This window comes from Sinohyriopsis cumingii, chromosome 9 (genome assembly GCF_028554795.1).
Source record: "Sinohyriopsis cumingii isolate HCF-2022 chromosome 9, ASM2855479v2, whole genome shotgun sequence".
Classification (NCBI taxonomy): domain Eukaryota; kingdom Metazoa; phylum Mollusca; class Bivalvia; order Unionida; family Unionidae; genus Sinohyriopsis; species Sinohyriopsis cumingii.
This window is the reverse complement of record NC_142969.1, coordinates 8,415,570-8,439,554: the sequence shown is the minus strand read 5'-3', so window position 1 is coordinate 8,439,554 and position 23,985 is coordinate 8,415,570. Positions and strand designations below refer to the sequence as shown.

At 37.1% G+C, this 23,985-nt stretch overlaps 1 protein-coding gene across 1 annotated transcript in view; it reads right to left on the bottom strand.

Moving 5' to 3' along the window:
• LOC149791240 (uncharacterized) overlaps positions 1-23,985 on the bottom strand; it is a 36,506-nt gene continuing 12,521 nt past the window's right edge. Inside the window, exons 2-4 of the mRNA XM_089969163.1 lie at positions 3,009-3,077; positions 2,556-2,640; positions 1-450 (exon numbers count right to left, since the gene is read on the bottom strand). Coding sequence (XP_089825289.1) covers positions 150-450; positions 2,556-2,640; positions 3,009-3,077 — 455 coding nt within the window. The 3' untranslated portion in view covers positions 1-149. The remainder of the gene's footprint in view (positions 451-2,555; positions 2,641-3,008; positions 3,078-23,985) is intronic.

Here is a 23,985-nt window from a genome sequence, read left to right as displayed (position 1 = left end):
TTTCAGTATGATTTAATTCACCGCAGAACTGACCAAGAATTTGCAAATGAAAACGATAGTTCCATGCATTCGCAACTTCTAGCTTCTAGTTTCGTAAAATAACCAAGGTGACCGGATTGGCAGCTCTGCATCATTCCTTTTCTTTGGACTCACACTGTTGTAGGTAGATTGTCATAGATTGTTCCCTGTAAATGTAACGCCTGCGTATCATCGTCAGTGTTGAAATTGGCTTTGTCATAAAGGTCCCCTGTGCCAGAAGGTGGAACATTATTTTCTTGTAAATGGTCATACTCATAGGATATATGACCTTGAAAATTTACTTTGTGTTGGTTTAGTGTTGCTTCCATGCATTCACGGTAGGTTTGGTTTCCATTCGGTTGATACCGGTTTCTGTTTTCTATAAGAGGTTGTTCCATGACTTCCATGGGGATACTTTGTTTCTGTATGTTCCTGTAAATTTAATTTGCATAATAATGACGTCTAATTTTTAATATGTTAATTAATTCATGCATGTGTTGTTAAATCATTTATTTCCGAATGTGTATTGATATTCATTTACATGAATAAATGTATTACTGTACGATAACCAGCAACACAATTTTTTTTCTGAACATTTGGAAATAGTGCATTTGTGTCTTAATCAATTTGCTGATATTATTTAATTATATACCTTAGCATAGTAATATTGTTCAGTTATGCGTTCGGCTTTCATGTCCATATGCAAATTCAACTGTTTTCCTCTCTATTCATGCGCCAAGAAACATAAACGTTTATCCCCTAGTTCGTCATTTATTTGGATAGTTATGATGTGATATAGGGATACATCTTAGAAACCATGCAACAGTATGACCTGAAGAATGCGGAAAAGGACGTTTATTATCCACTTTTCAAAACTATAAGTCACAGATAGCTCGGTAACAATGACGAGGCCCCAATTAAACACGTATTAGTCTGTTAATGTTTACACACGACGCTGTTGAATCATTCTAAAATTGAGTATTTAGCTCAAACTAAACTAAATGGTCTTCTTATCTCTTGTTCGATCTGATACAGAATGTAAACAGTACATATCGAATATTTTATTTTCCTATGTAAATATACTGCATTTATCTCATCGTGTTATAAATAACTTGACATTTTAAGGGCAGGTTAAAACTAGGACATGCAATAACTAATTTACTATCAACTACGTACTTATGGTAACAATGTTAGAGATGATTAGCTTATAATTAGTCATGGGCATGAATAACATGTCACTGACGACTATGGTTTTACTTTATCCACAATCTGAGGGCCGACAGCTAGGACTTGTGGTACCATTGTCACGAACATTAAATTAGTAACATACTATTGACCCGAATACTAAAATAATAACATACAATTGTCACGAATATTGTCACGAATACTAAAATAATAACATACTATTGTCACGAATACTAAAATAATAACATACTATTGTCACGAATATTAAAATAATAACATACTTTTGATACGAATACTAAAATAATAACATACTATTGTCACGAATATTAAAATATTAACATACTCTTGTCACAAATATTAAAGTAACATACTATTGTCACCAATACTAAAATAATGGCATACTATTATCACGAATACTAAAATAAGAACATACTATTGTCACGAATATTGTTACAAAAATTATAATAATAACATACTATTGTCACGAATTTTAAAATAATAACATACTATTGTTGCTACGATTATCAAGAATATTACAATAATAACATACTATTGTCACGAAGACTAAAATAATAACATACTATTGTCACAAATATTAAAATAATAACATACTATTGTCACGAAAACTAAAATAATAACGTACTATTGTCACGAATACTGTCACGAATACTAAAATAATAACATACTATTGTCACGAATATTGTCACAAATATTAAAATAATAATATACTATTGTCACGAATACTAAAATAATAACATACTTTTGTCACGAATACTAAAATAATAACATACTATTGTCAAGAATACTAAAATAATGAACATACTATTGTCACGAATATTGTCACGAATACTAAAATATTAACCTAATATTGTCACGAATATTGTCACAAATATTAAAATAATATACTATTGTCACGAATACTAAAATAATAACACTATTTTCACGAATACTAAAATAATAACATGCTATTTTCACGAATACTAAAATAATAACATGCTATTGTCACAAATATTAAAATAATAACATACTTTTGATACGAATATTAAAATAAGAACATACTTTTATCACAAATATTAAAATAATAGCATGCTATTGTTACGGATATTAAACTAACATAATATTGTCACGAATATTAAAAAACATACTATGGTCAGGAATATTATAATAATAACATGCAATTGGTGTTTAAATAACAACAATAATTATTTTTACCAATCAAAACGACATATATGAAGAATATATGGAAATACTTGAATTACATTTCTTCAAGTACAACAGTGTATGAACGTGACGTTCAAATCATGGGTTTCAAAATATTTGTAAGGTCTAAAGAAATTATTCGGCAGAATTACCTTCTACGACATTTAAGGTACAGAGCAGTAAATAATGCTATCGATACCAATATTAGCGACACTGTAGACAGGACCACCATCAGCACTGGAAAAAAAAAGGATTGGGGGTGAGATAAATGATAGTGTCTGTTTATAGGTCATACGCCAGCGTTTTGTCCTTGCATTATTCACAACCGTAAGCTTAAACCATTTCTCTTGAATTTATCATCAGCTGTGAATGAACAAATATAACCGAACCACAACCACTCTCCATCTTTTTCCGTAATAATTTACATTGTTTTACATGCCTAAATCATAATATCGCTTGAAACGATGGTATTGTAAGGAAGAGAATATAACCTAAAAATGGCACAATTGTAACCACGTGGTCTTTTCAGTCAGGGTAACTTTACGATATCAGGAAGGCTGATTTATTAACTGGTCCGATTTTTCTATAGAGACACCTGAACTCACTTGAATATTTATTCTTTTCAGTCTCATCCTCCTGGATAGGGTTTGTAGTAAGCAGCTTTGGATTGACGTCTGTATGGAAATAAAGAGAAATCTACATATTTTATATAACAGTAAAGTTAATGCAGAGAAGGGATATATCTATCATTTACCCACGGACAGAATACACAAACGGTGTTTCATTATTTTAACTCACTGACAGAATACACAGTTGGTGTTCCTGCATATTTAAAATTCATTCTCAGCCTTTTTGTATTTTAATCACAAAGACATATTCGCAATTGGTGTTCCTATACATATTCTCATTGACAGAACATCAATTTGTGTTCCTGTGTACGTACTCACTGAATGAATGTACTATTGGCATTCCTGTATATTGCAGCTTTCTGATATCGCAAAGCCATGCTTATCACCATACAGAGTCAATATACATATATATAGTCAAGCTAAAATATGCATGTACATTTGTGAGTTGTTTGAGAGATCAAGTGCTATCCTCAAGATCATGTTGCACGAATATTCCACAGTTTGTACCAAAGAGAACAGTGACGGGGTCGAACGTATTTGATTCAACATTATGCCAATACAAGGCATGCTGCAGGGATCAGAACATTGCCCAGGATAAATCGTTCCGTTTCCGGCAGAATTTTGTAAAAGACGTGTATGATATGTTGCAAAAGACGTGTATGATATGTTTAAAAGACGTGTATGATATGTTGAAGAAGGGAGTGTTACAAAATATAAGGTCTTACGTCTGGAATTTGAAGGGTAAAATTAAGACAGTTAGACCGTGCTGTTATTGCCTGTACAGCTAGAACAACTTTATACCATTACAAAATGAGCCGCAATGAGACGTTTCTCTGATAAATCTTGACCATCCACTAGTGGTATCAAAAAAGGTGTTGGTAAATGCAACAGGAACGGTTTCATCCTACTGAGAAAATGCAATGCCAAACTGCTAAAAGACGTCATGGATGCACCGACGCTAAAACACTGGCCTTTCGTTAACTACGACATCGTCGGAAGAAGAGAATACCAGGATGTCCGAGTGACAAAGGCTATGATAATTACAGAATGTTGGACTCATAATATTCAAATCCAATAACCGGATTCAGCCGAGCAGACTACAACAAGGTCAAAAATCGCCAAAACGCATAATGTCGCCAACTTGAAACGGAAGAATGTGAAACAAACATTTGTTGAAGAACTTTGCAGCCAAGTGGATACAATCGAAACAAATTTTGATAATGTTGAGGCACATTGGGGGTTATCGAGGTACGCTGTGTACTCAACTGCATCCGAAACCCTCGGTAAAAACCACACGTAAAAGTCAAGATTAGTTTTAATGAGAACGATGACGCCATACAGATACATCTGAATGAATACTAACTTCTACAAAAGGCCCCTATAGACGACATCACTTCATCATCTGAGAATGCAGCCTTCAACAACATCAGGAATAGTATACTAATGCAAACTCAGAAAGCTACGAAACTTATCATTGAGCAATAAGGCACATGTGATTCAGTCCTACAGAAGACAAATATTTATATGGTGCTTTAAAGGCAATCTAAGGGCCGCAGGCATCACGAACATCTATAACATTGAGCGCTGGCAAATCCACACAGTTCACTGACAAAGAAGAGATTCTTCAATGTAGGGTATAAATCTCCCACAATATCCTCGATCAAGAGTCATCTATCCGCGAGGAGGCAATTGCAGTAGACTGCCCCATTTAAAAATCAACATATAAGTCGATCATCCATAGCTAACCGAATTGGTGAAAATTATAAATCTGCTGTCAAATCTCAACGCACCTGAAGCAGATGCTATACCAGCAAAATTCTATAAAGGCTGGGACGTACACATGGAACAGAAACTGACAACTAACATCGTCCGATCAATGCAGACACAGAAAGCGATATCACTCGTGTACAAGGATGCATCCATCTTCCACTTGTACAAACAAAAGGCAAGAAGCAATCCTTCGGAAGTCATTGGACACCTCCTTGCTGCCAATACCTGCTGTATCGTCTTGCGCATCACGATGATCAAGGGCTCCTGAAAGAGAGTCAGTTTGCTTCAAGAAAAGGAGACGGATTGCAGAGTTGATGTTTCCAGCTAGTCAACTCTAGGAGAAATACCATGAACAGAACTCAACCACTACACATCATTAATTGACCAGACAAAAGCCTTTGATAGAATCAGCCGTGTTGACCGTTTGGAACATCACCGCAACATTTTTTTTCAGATAAATTTAAGGCAATAGTTTAGCGATTCCAAGAGGGCAAGGAAGCTCATGTTGTGGATGACGGTGAGTCATCTGAACGATTTACAGTCAATAATGAAAATCAAGCAAGGCTGTGTGTTTGCCCCATCCCTCTTCAATATGGTGTTATCTGCGATGCTTACTAATGCCTTCCCTGACTATGATACTGGGGTCGATATCAAATACCGACTGATTTCAACCTGAGACGACTTCATGCGAAAACAATGTGTCAGGATGTGACTGTTCATGACCTCCTATTTGGTGCCGACTGTTTCCTGAATGCCAAACTGAGTCTGACACACAACACATGATACACCATTTCTCTTCAGCTAGTGACAAAGTCGGTCTCACAATCAATGACAAGATGACAAAAGTGATGCACCAATCTGCAACAGGAAAGCCAAACGTAGAACATACCATCAATGCAACTGGTTAAGCCCGCGTTGTTGATTGACGTATCACTGCATCACACTCTTGCGCGACGTCGCGACGTTCATAGTCTTCAGCTTGTGTTGTGAAATGTTTAGTCTTCAAATCAGTGTCAAGAGGAGAGAATGATGCACCAACCTTCTCCAGGAAAGCATTACATGGAGAGCACCATTACAGTAAATGGTCAAACTCTCATGGCATCGGACATGTTCACCTACCTCTGCAGCAAGCTCTCAGATGCAGTCCACAACGATATTGAAACGAATGTCAGAGTTGCTAAAGCATTTGTAGCCTTTGGCAAAACATGTGAAAAGCTAAACAAAACCCCACACAAAGCTAACAAACAGCAAAATAGATTGAAACTTGAAAGAGCTTCTTCTCAATCGCAATTCACGTGTGTTCAGTTGTTTCCTTGACTGCAAGAAATATAACTTTATACCGGAGCCGTTTGTATATATTACGTTGGAATCGTATCACATCTTAGAACATAATTCACAGGGGGTGTGATAATATGTTGTATGATAATAACCATGAGTAGGCAAACGTATTCAGACAATAAGTACCTTCATAATCTAAACGATTATGAAAGAAGAGATTTTAAATGTGTCCTGTAGGTTCACATATATACATATGATATAGATATCAAAACCATTAAAACCAAGGACAGTGTATTTACCTATATTCTAATAATCTTTTCGTCGCTCTATGCTGCACCTATACATGCTGTCACGAAATTGTGTATACTTAATTTGTATGCATTATGCCTGAGCTGCAGTATGATAAGGATTCGTTTCAGCATACAGCGTTATCCGGGATTGGGTTACTTATGTCTTAAATTGTTTCAAAATACTGAATTATTTTACTCGATGCTGTACGAGTAAAGTGCTTGCAATGACAAAACCTATAAACGTTATCTTTCTAGCACCATAGACAGGGTACTTCTTCCAAATCTGTTCTCATGTAGCTGTGGTGACTATGGATTTGGAAATGGAAGTGATTTTGGAGGCGTTCTAGGCTGTAGAGCTGATGAAAATCTCATAACGCGGTGGATGTTTGAATAGCCTGTGTGTTGTGGACGGAGATGCCATTGCCGTGGAGGAAGGTAGTGGTTGTCTCGTGTTGAAGGAATAAGGTTTCTGGATCACCAGGACTGCAGTGAACGGTGGGGGGTGGGGGGTTCTTGTTCGGCAGACAGGGATAGGCAGTCCACTTTGATCATCTGACAGTTCATAATTTGATACCAATAGTGATGGATGCAACACCGTACGTTTATGTGTGTGACACGTTTTATAGAGAGCATTACTGAATACGTAAAGAGCATTATTGACAGTAATAATAGTGTCATTAGCACGTTAATATTCATATTAATAGAAAAAGCATATAGAACACCATTTATCAAAATCTGTGGACATTTCAAGGAATTGTGATTTTTGCCATTTAAATCCTAGAATTTGCTATAAGTTGTTTCATAAATGTCACTCGAAGAACTCAAAGCTTGGCAATACATATAGGCCCATATTATTTATGATATTAATGGCTACATACGTTAAAATGCATTGCATGTAAAAGGAGAATATAATATTCTTACGTTCTGCAATAAAACGTGTCTTGAAATATGTCTCACCCTGTGTACATGGATATTGACGAAAGTGAGCATTGGGACACACGAGGGCAACATCATCTCGTGTATAGGCTAAAATATATAAATGGTACACAAGGCAATATAAACCAAAAGTAAGAAACTATTTTGTTAATACATAAGGCTCATCCTGATCTAAAATGAATGGAGGTGTTTTCACTTTGCTAAGAAAGTCGTTAAACGTAGTTAACATTGAAATATATAAGACAGATCTGATATTCTCAACAACATACTGAAAACCGTTGTCGCCACCTTTGCTTTAGATTGTGTTGCAGTAGAGGTCCTCTTTGTGGTTGATACTTTAGGTCTTGTAACAGTAGAATAAATCTTGATGATTGTTGTTGTCAATCTTGTTACGGTAATGGGCATCTTGGTGGTTGATACTACATATCTTGTTTTATTAGTGGTTTTCTTGGTGGTTGGTGCTTGAACTCTTGTTACATTAGTTGTTATATTGGTGATGGATCCTTTATATCTTGTTACATTAGTTGCCATTGTGGTGTTGGATCCTTTAGTAGATGTCACCTTGATGGTTGTTACGTTAGATCTTGTTAGGAAAGAAGTCACATTGGTAGTTAATACTTTAGAATATGATTTCCCTGTTTTGTTTTTGGTGTCCTCTGTCGAATTGCTAACTTTCTTAGCAGTGGCTGAAACGGACATAAATACATACATATATACATACATATGTGTGTATATATATATATATATATATATATATATATATATATATATATATATATATATATATATATATATATATATATTGTAGCAAAATGAAAATATGATGTAGTGTTTTCTGCTCGTATGTAATGTTCATGAAAATGATATGTGTTATATTATTTAGTAGGATTTTTGTAATCAGAGGGCTACAAGGAATTTGTTGACATATTTGGCAGATATAAATAATCTAAAAATCAGCCTTTTGAAGGTTTGTTACCTGCAATACTTCACATAGCCTTAACATATACTGTACATATAAGTAGCATGTACTGTAAATAGCCATAACATATACTGTACATAGAGGTAGCATATACTGTAAATAGTCTTAACATATACTGTACATATAAGTAGCATGTACTGTAAATAGCCGTAACATATACTGTACATAGAGGTAGCATATACTGTAAATAGCCTTAACATATACTGTACATATAAGTAGCATGTACTGTAAATAGCCGTAACATATACTGCACATAGCGTTAACGCTATTAAAAGAATCATCTAGTAGCATGCCATTAGGCTAACAGAAATTAAATGTCACAATCTGAAAAGGAAGACTGGATTCAACTCTGTTATATATTGATTGCCATTGATGGAATTCTGTAATTAGGTTTCACAACAAGACAATCAAGTTTTATGTGATATTATCATCGATCTCTTAAAGCGGAAACCTTAGTTGCGAAAATTATCTCTGAATACAAGCCACCGTGGTCACATACATTCATTTTTCCAAGCAGATGTATGAAATTGCAAACCGTGTGTATCCGTAAACTTGCTTTGAGTACTGGGTTCTAAAAGACTGGTGACATTTCGTATTGCTGTAATCTCCTTTATTTGTTAATGTATATATATGTCTCCCGCGGTAAGGTATAGTTTCGTCATATCTTAGTGCAATTTCGTTTGATACTGCAGTATTGGTGATTTAATTCGATACTTGATAAAGCTAGCTTAGTCAGTTGAATCAGCTGGTATATATATATATATATATATATATATATATATATATATATATATATATATATATATATATATATATATATATATATATATAAAGAATACAAATCCTATGGCTAATAACAATCCTTTCAAGTGCACAGATCCAGGAAGGAATCACGTGTGTCAGGGATTGATTAATATAAATGCAATAAACTGACATGGAACAGTGCGAAACAAGTATCTAGCTAGCCTGAGCGCTTTCGACTCTTTAATGAGCCTTTTTCAAATGCAAATACAAAACATAGATAAGAAAAACGAATAAAACAAAAAAAGAAAACCGGTTATGTTTGCGAAACTTTACATGGCTGTTTCTACAGGAATTCAACCTTTCAACTCTAATAAGTATCAACTAGTTTATTTTAGCTTGTTGCTGATACTGGAAAATATTTGTATTGACCTATAAATTTATGAGCCATAACGACATCTGTTATTTTATTTAAATTTATGTAAGCACTCTATAGCAAAAACTAATTTAACAGTTACTAACTCAGTGGTCAATATCTCTAGGTTAGAACTTAGAAATATAACTTTTATCGAAAGTTTTGAGTTTTTGTCCCCGTCCAAAGACATATGACAAAGGAAAGCTGAAAAAGGACACCAACTGTTCAGCCGCCAATTAAGACTCAAGGCCCATTTACACTTGCAGCCAATAAATAAATCAGAGAAAAATAGAAGCTGCGACCAACCCATATTCAGATAGGAAAAGTAATGTGGCCCAACCAAAAAGTTAAATTCCAAATCTAGAAGTCTTTAGCCACTCAGTTAAAAACGACACTTCCAGAAACTTCCACCTTACTAACAGATACTCACATTGACAAAGGAAGAAACAGATGCCATACACTCACTGAAAAGCAGAACAGACATCATAATTAAGCCTGAAGATACGGGTTTCTGCTGTGGTCATAATGAATATGGAAGGCTACGTCAGTGAAGCAAGTAGGCAACTAAGTGACGGTAGGTTCTACAAAAACTAGACCATGATCCAACACTGGAATATGCAAAAACCATCACTAATATTATTGACGACGCGTATCAAATAGAGCACATTGAAAAACAAACGAGAAACTACTTAAACCTAGAAAACCCAATGGCAGGAATATTTTATCTTCTACCTAAAATCCGCAAACAAGAAAAACCCGGGCAGACATATAATCCCCGCCAACGGGCATCCCACAGAAAGGATATCAGAATATTTGGATCATTTTATGACACCACATGTCCACAACTTACCATCATATCTTCTGGACACGACAGATTACCTCATAAAAAGTAAAGCAAGCGAACCATTACTGCCAGATACATTGATTGGTTCCTTAGATGTCACATCTTTGTGTTCTAACATACCGCACAACGAAGGGATACAGGCGTGTAGAGAAGCATTGGAAACTAGAACTGTAGACAATCCACTCACACAATTCCTAGTCCAACTCCTGCAGCTTATCCTAAAACTCAGTAACTTTGAATTTAATGAAGAAAACTACCTCCAAATTAATGGAACCGAAATGGGTACAAAAATGTCCCCTTCGTATGCTAATACTTCTATGGAAAAACTGGAGAGTCATCTTTTAGAATCAATTGAACTTGCACCATGCCAGTGGGTACGCTTTATCAATGATAAAGAAATGAAATGGCAACACGAAAGAGAAAGTCTGGATGATTTCAGATCAAAGGCAAACAACTCCAATCCCTCAATAAAATTCACGGCGGAAATCTCCAACTCAAACCACGTCTTCTCGCCACAACAACCAGACTGGTAGAAAACTCCATCGAGACATCTACTCCAAACCAACCGACAAACACCAGTATCTCCTCCCAAGGAGCTGTCATCCTTAACACTGCAATAGGAACATCCCATATAGCCAGGCACTGAGAATACGCAGAATTTGCTCAGACGATGAAACATTCCTAAAGACGTCTGAAGAGCTATCTAAGCATATAATTTACCGAGGCTACGACACAGACCTGATTACGGAGGCGACGCAAAGCGCCAAACAAACAAACAAACCGCAATGACCTACTTAAATATGGTTAGATGGAAAAGGCTGATGGATATCATTTATCCTGACCTACAATCCAGATAACCCCAAATGGCTATTCTTCAACATGCAAGAAAGATGTGATATTATTTCCAAGATACTGTGAACAGATGATGCCATTGTTGCTTGAGATGATGTTGTTACTGTAGAAATCAGCTTGCTAGTTGATTCTTTCATCAAACTTGTGCGTTTTGCGTCCACTGTAGCTTTTATCATGTTATTTCCAGTCACTGAAAATCAGTCTCGGTTTTACAAGCAAATTTGAAATGCATATTCAGCCTAGGATTGCATGTGAAATGTGAAATATACACGCATATATATGTACCTAGTACACACACACATAGACATACAAACATAAACAGACACACACAAACACACGTAAATAAATAAATAAATATATATATATATATATATATATATATATATATATATATATATATATATATATATATATATATATATATATATATATATATATATACACTTTAGTTATGGCACATTGTTCTCAACTTTGCAACAAATATTTCATATGACAATAATAAAGTATTGTATTCTCTTAGTTAGTAGGCAGCTCTTTACCTTGTTCTATGATGTGCAAAGCATTTAGAAATTAGCGTTTAAAATGTTTCAGGGTTGGAATACGTTCTTCTTCTATTAACCGAACTTGTAAGTCTGTTAGCACTGAAAATTTGGACAATATATCTATATACTTACAGATTGTAGACCACTCACGATTCAAATATATATTTGAGAAGGAAGAAAATCAGTGACAAAGTGTGCATGTTTTCTGAGAGAAATGCATCCTAATTACAGAATCAGACGAACGGCAGCCAAGAGAAACATCGTTGAATTCCATCTTTTTTCTCTCAGGTCTTTTGTTTTAATTTCTAGTAGCGTTGGACAACGACAATGTTCTGTACAGTGGCATGTATGGTGATAGTTTAGGCCATGTACAGTAATAGGCATGGTGATATATTTCAGGCTTTGTGCAATGTCAATTGTGGTGATATTTTGGGATATTACGGTGCCAATCATGGTGATATTTCAGGTTATATACAGTGTCATGCATGTTGATATTACAGGCTTTGTACAGTGTCAAGTATGGTGATATTTCGCGCTATGTAAAGTGTCATGCATGGTGATATTTCAGGTTATATACAGTGTCAAGCATGGTGATATTTCAGGTTATGTACAGTGTCATGCATGGTGATATTTCATGTTATATACATGGTCAAGCATGGTGATATTTCGGGCTATGTACGGTGCCTAGCCTGGTAATATTTCAAGTTATATACAATGTCAAGCATAGTGATATTTCGGGCTATGTACAGTGTCATGCATGGTGATATTTCAGGCTATGTACTGTGTCATGCATGGTGATATTTTGGGCTATGTACGGTGCCAAGCATGGTGATATTTCAGGTTATGTACAGTGTCATTCATGGTGATATTTCAGGCTTTGTACAGTGTCATGCATGGTGATATTTCAGGCTATATACAGTGTCATGCATGGTGATATTTCAAGTTATATACAGTGTCAAGCATGGTGATATTTCGGGCTATGTACGGTGCCAAGCATGGTGATATTTCACGTTATATACAGTGTCATGCACGGTGACATTTCAGGCTTTGTACAGTGTCAAGCATGGTGATATTTCAGGCTACATACAGTGTCAAACTTGGTGATATTTCTGGCTATGTACAGTGTCATGCATGGTTACATTTCGGGCTATGTACAGTGCCAAGCATGGTGATATTTCAGGTTATGTACAGTGTCATGCATGGTGATATTTCAGGCTTTGTACAGTGTCATGCATGGTGATATTTCAGGCTAAATACAGTGTCAAAAATGGTGATATTTCGGGCTATGTACAGTGTCAAGCATCGTGCTATTTCAGGCTATGTACAGTGTCATGCATGGTGATATTTCGGGCTATGTACAGTGTCATGCATGGTGATATTTCAGGTTATATACAGTTCCAAGCATGGTGATATTTCGGGCTATGTACGGTGCCAAACATGGTGATATTTCAGGTTATATACAGTGTCAAACATGGTGATATTTCGGCCTATGTACGGTGCCAAGCATGGTGATATTTCAGGTCATATACAGTGTCAAGTATGGTGATATTTCAGGCTATGTACAGTGCCAAACATGGTGATATGTCAGGCTTTGTACAGTGCCATGCATGGTGATATTTCAGGCTGATGCAGCCATTCTCAAGCTTTAACACACAATAGACCATTTATTTTCCTGTTATAAATCCGATACAATGTGGTCCGTATCTGTTTGATAATGTGAAATCCGTGTTTGAAAACGGAACTACGTGGAAATGAATAAGCTAGTTGTATAAATTTTATAGTCTGATTAAAAGCATATCTGAGATACTCTCATCTAGAGGCGTATAGTAATAAGATGTAGAGATAATTTTATATAGTATATGTTTAAGGCGTATTTTTGTAACAGGACATGAAACAAAGATTTACAAAGCAAAATGCTTACTGATAAATCATTCCCATATGAAGCATGAAAAGTACATATGTGTAAAATTAGAGTCCCATGAATATGATGTCCTGTGTTTGATAGGAAGAAACGTACGTTTGATGCTATCGTGTTTTAAACCTTTTAGGATTGCATTTTTATTGTAGTAAGGTCTTTGAAACAACTCACTATGGACTTAAGCAATACGTTTCTCATAATTCTACCCCTCGGTTTTGGTGTTAAATTTGGGAACTAAAGTAGGATACCCATTACTATAAACGTTTGGATCGAAGGCTCGTCACAGAACCGTAGTAAAATTACATCCATGGCTCACCATGGCAAATCTCCAAGTGGCTGATTAGGTAATCATTTTCTACCACCACCACCCTCCAGATTATAACTTTATATATCTAACACAGATAATGAATGCGTCACCTCCTCTGCATGACTGCTTTCGTAACATTCGGTCAAAGGATATTCAAAAAATGTCATCTATCTATCTATCTACCTATATATATATATATATATATATATATATATATATATATATATATATATATATATATATATATATATATATATATAATAGGAATCTGGAATGATTGTGTAGATAGATAAGAATTAATTACAAGGTCGTCATTCTGCTACACACGAGTGCATGTAACACCGATTAATTAGCATCATTGCTTTGGTGATGTGTGCTTAGTCGTGAGGGAATATGGGATCGTGTATACAGGCAAGGCGATGTGTGTCGTTTACTCTCGGACCTAGTTCCGAATCTCCGTTGAGTGCGAATTAAAAGTTCTTTAACCTGCATGATAGTATTATGTGTATTAAATATTACTTCTACCTACTATTATCAAGCATTCTTTTATAGCATCCAGGGATAGAACTTTCCGTTCTGTCTGGTGTATATTTATAATTCTCTCTCTCTCTCTCTCTGCCTGTTTTGTCGACGGTCACAATATATGCAGCTTATTTATGAAGATTTGTGAATTCCACCAGTGAGATGGAGTCCGTAGAATTAAGGAACAAAGGAGATGCAGGCCGATAGACGTGTAATACAGGCTAAATCTGTGGCAATTCAAATTTGGACGCAGTTCATACACTATTCGATTTTCAATATGCATCTTTTAAAATCAACCGATATCATCAAATCTTTTTTATTTAAAAATCTCGCCGTTTTTCATCAGTTTGAAGAGTCTATTCTGCAACCAAATTATGGATATATGTATGCCTGTAGGAATGTATGCATACCATAAAACGTTGTAAATAAGACATATTGTCCATATGTATTTAGTTTTGCTCTTTAGATCATCTGTTGAAAAAAACATACCTTACAATTATTGAAGATTATACTATTAAAAATGAGATGGACTTAGACTGGAAATCTCATCTTTATTACGACACGATTGAACAATACGTTTTTCACACATACACACACACACACAGACATATATATATATATATATATATATATATATATATATATATATATATATATATATATATATATATATATATATATATATATTTAGGTATATTTGATTTTTGTTAATTTTATGCCAGAAAGTATGCATTACAGTATTAAATGTATTCTCGTGCTTGGTTTACATTTGAGGTCAAAACATTATGGAACTATACTGAATAGTCTTACTTTCAAGTGGAATCTAATTGAGTCCCATTCGCCAGGAATAAAATACCAAAATCTTCTCCAAATTAGAGAACAATATATATTTCCTTGGTGCATTTCAAGAGAACACTTATATCTTCATATTCCTATTTGTGCATAACGTAGATGTGATAAGGCTAGTTCTCTGCTCAACACTTTTTTAATTAAAAACAGAAGCAAAAATTGTTTTGCAAAATGCTAAAGACAATAAAGTTTAAGTAACATGTATACAATTAGATCACAGAATCAATATGTATGCAAATTAAAACTTGTTTAAGAGCATTAGGTGCTGAAATGTATAATATTGTATAGTATAAATCGATATTGCTTTGGTTATTATGATATAATTTGAAATCTGAAACAAGAGGGTATACAGAACTCATCGAATAAACTGTATTCTGATCGGGCTTATTTACGGTTGTCTTATCATTGACCGTAATATAGTATTGATCATTCGTGGATTGATTATAAGAGTATACTGATAGTTGTGTACTGATATCTTCAGAACAGTGATAATGGGATATGTGACGAATGTGTTATTTATTTTTTATTGTGCATATTATACTCTGAATCATTATAATATGATTATGTTATATCCAATAAGTGTTTTGAGCCCTTCATAATGAAGAGTGTTATTTATTATGTCTCGTATTACTGTGGTTGATTTTGATATCAAACACAATTATTTATGCTGTAACAGCTTCTTCGAGGGGAGTGGCGAGATATCTAAATTATTATTTTAGTTTCGTCTCCTAAAGTGTTTATTATTTTATCCAATATTGAATTATCATCAATCATTGTTGACCGTATAACTACTATATTCATCATAATGTAATTATTTAAGCACTAAATTAATCAAACGGTTGGGGTTTACTTGTCCTGTACCTCAACAACCACATACTTGAAAATCAGGTGATACGAATTCGTACAAACAATTTAATTCGTGTTTTTAATCATCATCACAATTAATCATTGCAATTACAAATACTTAGTCATGGCGAACGTACAATTTTAAAATTTATCCCAAGGGTGCCTATTTGTCAAGCTTACGTTATGAACAAAATATGTCCTGAAGTTATCTTATTTCCAGCAATACCCAATGTGCCACCAGTTGTAACGGCGTCATTTTTAGATAACAGTTTTATCATTTTACTCTCGATAATTGGTAGTAATGTTGTCAACATAACGTTTAGTAGCAGAGACTTGGGGGTTTGTTGTCTCAGCCAGATTTGAATTGTGTTTTTATTCCTGTCAATATTACTATAAAATCTATTGCAGAGCTACGACCAATTTCAATACATCTGCCTATAGGCTCTTAATTTATTTGGATCCGTAAACTATCAGATGTCGTGAACTTCACAAGGCTTATATGATCAATGAATGTACTTATAAGTTAGTTTTCTTTTCTGGACTTGAACTAATAAGTCTCCGATCGTTCCCTCACCAGTTTATTTCAAAGAAATGTAATTTAATGTTTGTATAGTATCATCTAAATTTAGTAATTCTTCATTAATTATTTGAAATTGATTGTCGATGTAAACGGTTATATGAATTTTGATATCAACATTTTGTTTTTGTTACTGCATTTCTTCCACTAACAGATTATCCTAATATTTGACTCTTGCTATCATTTATTTTTAGGTTTTGTAACATTTGCAATGTTACAGAATGTAGATCTACCATATGGTCAAAGTCTTTATCCAATTCCTGTTTAGTGGCACTAATTCCTTTCTTGTTATGTATTTTGTAGAAGCTAATTCTGTATCATTAGTATCAGTCTATAGTATACAATCTTCCTTACTAGTATACCATATAATTATATACTATTATGTGGAAACAAATATTGTATACTCACAAAGTAAAATTATCAGACATTTGTAAGGAAAATAAAAATCTTAGCATAGTGTAATCTACAGTGAATATAGTAACGATACATTACAAAGAAATGCTTCATGTTTCGTAATAAAAGATACCGTATTTTAAATAATTAGTATAAGTTAGTATTGTAGTTTACTCCATATTATCTAATATTGTTGTAATATTTCAAAATGTTTGCTTCGGTACTGTAAAGAGATTTGATTAATTTTGGAATAGGTATAAATACTTAAACATTTTCTTTTCCTTGGAAATTAGTTCGGATAACATCAACACGTCTTGGAAATTAGTTTGGATAACATCAACACGTCTTGGAAATGAGTTCGGATGACATCAACATGTCTTGGAATTAGTTTGGATAACATCAACATGAGTAGTAAGGTGGGGCGCATTAGAGACAATGGGACTTACCATTAAAAACAGGGTCCCGCCCTTTGGGAACTATGTAAATTTAACATGATGAAAACTGGCCCGGCCCTTTGGGGACAATGGGAATTAACATGGGAATCTATTTTGGGTTAGTCTAGGGACAAGGGAAATTTAACATGGGAGAAAAAAGCAATTCTAGGGACAAAGGGAATTTAACATGGGATTTTTTTTGTTTTTTAAAAAAAATAAAAAATAAAAAAGGGTAGGCAATTGAAAGTCTATCTCTTTTCGAGAGATTGGAGTGGCCCTGAAAAGGGCCTTTGGGTTTATGTTAATATGCCCTTAACATAAAGGGCATCTGCAACATCTTCTTCGTCTTAGGCTTCGTCTAATGGTAGGTCCATAGACTAACACTCTTTTGAGGCATCCTTGCCTCTCCACGTAAATCCTACGTATCCATTGGCTGGTGTCGGTCCTATGGACAACTGTCCACTTGGATCGGACATACATCGGTATGTCCGTCCTGAACATCATCGAAGACACAACAGTAGAAGATTGAACGTCGGTCCACATGTTGAGGCGCCGAGAACAGGTGAATCAATGCAGTGAACTGCGCTTATTTATAGGTAGAGGAAGGATTGAAACGGATTGAGTTCATTGACCAATCCAAACACGCGTTACAAAATTCAGTCAGCCCACGTCCAATCGGAAGAGAGCAGTCTGATACGTCACGTGGTCTATACAGATTCGCTAGAGCCTGTGCGCAGTCAATTGATGCGACAGTTTTTCTACATGACGGAAACTCAAAAAACGATAAATTGGGGTGCACCAGCAGTGGAGACCACCCAAGGGAACCCGGACTTACTTTCAGAAGAGGTAAATTGGGAATTTGTGGATTTTCTTACCTCGCAAGAATTTGTTCCGGAACCTTCGCCACCTTCTCCTTCGTTACCACACTTTGAGAATTTTAGACAGAGACAGAAAGAAGAATTGGAGAAATTTATACAACAGCAAAAGGAAGCGGAACAAGCTTTTCTCCTACAGCAACAACAGCAAGAAGAAGAGGTAAGAAAAAAACAGCAACAAGAAGAAGCAGCAGCAGAGAAACAAGGGTGTGAAAATCAAACGGTCACGGTACTGTTAGACATTTTAGCCGAGTTAAGAAGTCTGAAACAAATGTATCAGACTTCTTTATTACGACCGAAGAGAATACGACCTTCCCGAGCTAAACACTCCAACCTTGTGACTAAGCCTACCGTTCCACCCTTAGTGATTTCAACCAAATCATCATCATCATCAACAGTACTCAGTCCAGAAGTAGGCCTTGGCCGTGGCAAAGGCTTAAGACAGTTAAAGTTGATTGCTTAAACTCACCCCTACACCAAAAAAGGCCCTTTTCAGGGCCACCCACGTCTCTCGAAAGAGATAGACTTTCAATTGCCAACATCCATTCAAACTAAGAAAAACAACCCGTTTTACCTCTATAGTACGTGTGTATGAGTGTGTGAGTTTACGTTCTCATTTTAAAATCAAAACTCAAAGACACTTACCATTTAATACCTAATTTATTCTTTTATAAATATTAACAATCCAATTCACATTTCACAACATAGCACTTTAAAAGTTCATACACTTCTTCTGTCTCATTATTTAGTCTCTCTGTTTTTTAAATTTCTTCACCGTCACGTTCTTTTCCTCCTCTTCCTCCTCACCTTCTTCCCTTCTTCTTTTCTTCTCCTGTTTCTTTTTCTTTACCTGGCTGCTTTCTTCCTCTGAAGAATCCCTCTCTTCTTCTGAAGAATCCCTCTTTTCTTCTGACTCCTCTTGTTTCTTTTTTGGGCAATCTGGAGACCAATGTCCTTTTTCTTGACAATAATAACAGGTATCTTGACTTTTATCTTTTCTAGCCCCTTTTTTTCTTTTTTGACAGTCTGGACACTCTGAAGACCAATGCCCTTTCTTCTGACAGATATAGCAAGCATCTTGACTTTTATCTCGCAAGGAAGGAGAGTAGTCCGTCGGCTGGTATGAAGAGAATTTTCTAATGACCCCTCGCAAAGCTCTGATGAAATGTTCGATTTGTGTAGTCTTTTCCATCGTTGTGCTCGGTTTGAGAGTGAAATGAATAGTGAAAGGACAAGACACACACCCTTTTATATACGCTAGTCTGCCATGACTTTAAATTAGTCTGCGGTGTTTAAACTTTAGTCATTTGACGTTTTGCACTCAAGATGAAACGATCCAATTCATTTGAGAAGAAAGAAGAAGAAAGTAAGAGGCAGAAACGTGATCTATCGCCTCGTACCAGGGCTGAAATCTTGGCACACATTCATGCCAGTGATTTTGAAGAGGACATGAGTGAACCAGAATCCGAACCCTCTAAACAAAGTTCGTCACCCTTAGTCAACCCTGAAAAGTACTGTTCCATTCAAGAGACGGAAAAGCGTCCCTCTAGAAAATTTAGAACCACGGTTTACAAATACACGGTGAAGTTTAAAGATTTCAAGTCCGAAGTACCATTGGAGAAAGCAGAAGGGTTCATCACCGACATGTGGGATTCTTTGCTCACCACACTCAAGCGACAATGTCAACCCAAAGAAGACGATCGCTTGAGACTTTCCATACAACACGACGGCTTGAAATCCCCTGTTTGGATCGAGTTTAGCAGCCCTGCAGAATTGACCGCTTCCAAAGTCATGGACAAGATTCAACACGTACAACAATCCAATGACCAGTTTGACATCACCGATGGAAAAGCCACATTGGACATGACCCACGTCTCTCCTCCTCAAGGGACCGGACAACGCAAAAAGGTGTTATTGGTGAACGGCCTTCGTAGCACCAAAACGAGCCTCGTCCAAATTTACAATTCTCAAGGCCAGATGTGTTTAGCCAGGACTATCGTGGTGGGACGAACCTATGCCGACAAAAACGACACGGCAGAATGGAAAAGAGCATGGGATAACATTCGAAAATCGAACCGAGCCAAACAACGAAACGAAGCAGAACTCCTGTTAGAACAAGCCGGACTGTCCAAAGACACACCCTGCGGTATTCCTGTGATGCAAAAATTGCAAGATGTCCTAGCTCCACGCTACACCTTGAAAGTGCACCCTCAAGAAGTGCGCGGACCTCTGTTGTTTCGAGGCCAAGGCTTTAAGGATGGAAAATACATTCACCTCTATCATCACGATGACCATTTCGATACCATTACCACTATCACCGGATTCCTGAGATATGCTTATTATTGCGAGAAATGTGACTATGGTTATAATAATCGAGAGCAACACAAACATTGCGGATCGAAATGCTCAGGATGTTTGGCCTCTCCACCCTGTCCGAGCGAAGGGCAAGAACCAGTGCATTGTTCTGCTTGTCTGCGCACGTTTGTCAGCCCTGCCTGTTACCAACAACATTTGAAGACGCAAGGTTCACAGAAGAAATGTGCTTGTCAACTGCTGCGATTGTGCCCTACGTGTCGACAAGGCATACTTACCAATAATGCCAAGGCACACGTATGTCGAGGAAAGAAAAAATGTCACATTTGTCACCACATCGTGGACTTGGAACAGGAATGCTATGTGCAAAAATACCAACCCCAACCAGAGAAAGAAGATGGACACAAGAATAAAGGCAATTTCGTCTTTTTCTATTTCGAATGCATGCAAGAGACCGGCATTCACATTCCTAATTTCTGCGTGGCTGATCGAGCGTGCGAGGAGTGCATTCAAGAACCTATCTTGAGTTACTGCCCTCACTGCAGCAAGATTCCTGGAGGGCGTGAAAAAATCTTTCGAGGACCGAACACACTAGCCGATTTCGCTCGATGGGTCTTACACCCCATCGACAAGACGTGGAGCCAAGAGGACATCGAACGTTACGGAGATTGTCATCGTCATGCCACGGTGATGGCTCACAATTTCTCCGGATACAATGGACAGTTTCTTTTGAGGTACTATACGGAACATGGCATTCAACGTCCTAAAGTCACTTTGAACGGAGCCAAAATCATTTTCATGTAAGTGCGACAAGTGCAGTTTAAAGATTCGATGAGTTACTTGGCCATGCCTTTGAGTCGAATGCCTAAAATGTTTGGAATGACAGAAATGGCTAAAGGTTATTTTCCTCACTTTTTCAATACGGAAGCCAATCAACATGCCGTTCTACCATTTGCCCGAGGCTCACTATTACGACCCCGACAACATGCGTACCGAACAACAAGAAAATTTCTACGCTTGGTACCAGGCTCACGCCTCAGACCCTTTCGACTTTCAGGAAGAAATGTTAAAGTATTGTCGTTCCGACGTGGACATTTTACGGCGTTGCTGTGGAAAATTTCAAGAACTGTTCATGGAACACGGAGGGGTCGATCCTTTGAAAGAAGCTTGCACCACTGCCAAAGCGTGTTCCTTAGTCTACCGACAACGATTCATGCCTGAAAACACCTTGGCTGTCATCAGTCCTCAAACGACCAACTATGTCAAACGTCAATACTTGGTCAAAACCCTACGCTGGTTACATTACTTGTGCGACAAGGAAGACAAATGGATTCAGCATGCCCGCAACGGAGGGGGCGAAAAGACCATCGGAACGCATTCGGTCGATGACTGGGACTTAGAAAATCCCAAGATCGTGTGCGAGTTTAACGGTTGCTTATTTCACGGATGCCCCGTCTGTTACCCTGACCGCGGCACTAAAAATCAGTTTTTACAACGAACCATGGAAGACTTGTACCAGGCCACTTGCCAGCGACGCCTAAAGTTAGAACAGGAAGGATATCAAGTGGTGAAAATGTGGGAACACGAGTACGATCACCGTTTGAAAACCGATCCCGAGTTTAAACGCCTCGTGGAAAGCTACCAGTTCATGGACCCCCTGAACCCGAGGGATAGTTTGTACGGAGGAAGAACCAATGCCACCTGTTTGCTGTACCAAGCCGATGAAGAGAAAGGAGAAGAAATCAAATACTTGGACGTGTGTTCGCTGTATCCCTACGTGTGCAAATATTGTCGCTTTTTCCTGCAGGGCACCCACAATTGTTCACCGAACACATCGACCTGAAAAACATTCGACAATACGAAGGCTTGATGAAGTGCAAAGTTTTGTCTCCCACGAACCTATATCATCCCGTCTTACCTCACCATTGCCAAGGCAAACTGATGTTTCCTTTGTGCCGTACTTGTGCCGAAACGTGCAACCAAGATCAACCTTGTCAGCACACCCAGGAAGAACGGGCCTTGACGGGGACGTGGGTCAGCGTAGAATTGTTCAAAGCTATGGACATGGGATACCAACTGTTAGAAGTGTACGAAATTTGTCACTTTCCCAAGACACAACAATATCACAAGGGTGACCCCACGCAGAAAGGCATTTTCGCAGACTACGTGGATGCCTTTTTGAAACTGAAGCAAGAAGCCAGTGGCTATCCGTCCTGGTGTCACACTCCCGAAGACCAAAAGACATTCAAAGAGAAATACTATGAACAAGAAGGCATCCCTTTAGATCACATCGAGAAAAACGAAGGCAGGCGATCGTTTGCCAAAGTGATGTTAAATTGCTTGTGGGGCAAAATGGCACAACGACCGTATTTACCCAAGACGAAATATTTGACCGAACCTTCCCGCTATTTCCAGATGATTCACGACAAAACCAAATTCATGAAACACGTGGACGTCGTTCGCGAGAATTTGATCTTGGTCAATTACGAAGAAGATCTGGACTTTGTACAAGACGACCCCTTTTGGAAATGTCATCATTGCGGCTTACGTGACAGCTCATGCTCGCTTAAAATTGTACGAAGCTTTAGAACTGTTAGGGGAACGTGTCCTGTACTTTGACACGGACAGTTGCATTTACATCGATCACCCGAGTCAATATCACCCTGACATCGAAGGAGACCGTTTAGGAGCCTGGGCAGACGAGCACCCCGACGAAAAGATTCTAAGTTACGTCAGTGGTGGTCCTAAAAATTACGGCTACGAATACGGGGACAAACAAGGAGAAGTGCACACGAAGTGTAAAGTGAAAGGATTGACTCTGAATTATCGTACCAGTCGAGTGGTGAACTTTGGCGTATTGAAAGAAGCCTTGCAGTCTAGAGAAGATGAACACTCTAAAGTGATCACCTATCAACCCAACAAGTTATAAGGTTTACCCACTCACCACATCGTCAGTCGACCCTTGGAAAAAGTCTATCAAATCGTGTACCAGAAGCGAGTGCGACTTCCCAATCATTTCACCTTACCGTATGGACATGTCGGTATTGGTCTGTATATAAAAAGGAACCCTAGGCAAGATCGATAGTTCATTGTGACTACCAAGACCAAGCGAACAAGATGAATACCTTCAGAGAAACACAAAACAAGTTCAGAAAGGCACAGTTCAAGTTTGGGGCTTCTGAAGTGGAATGCGATTGTGAGCCTTGCGATGGGAACGATGCTGTACGTTGTGACTTTAGCGATGCCGTAAAGCATCATGGTAACTTTGTTCT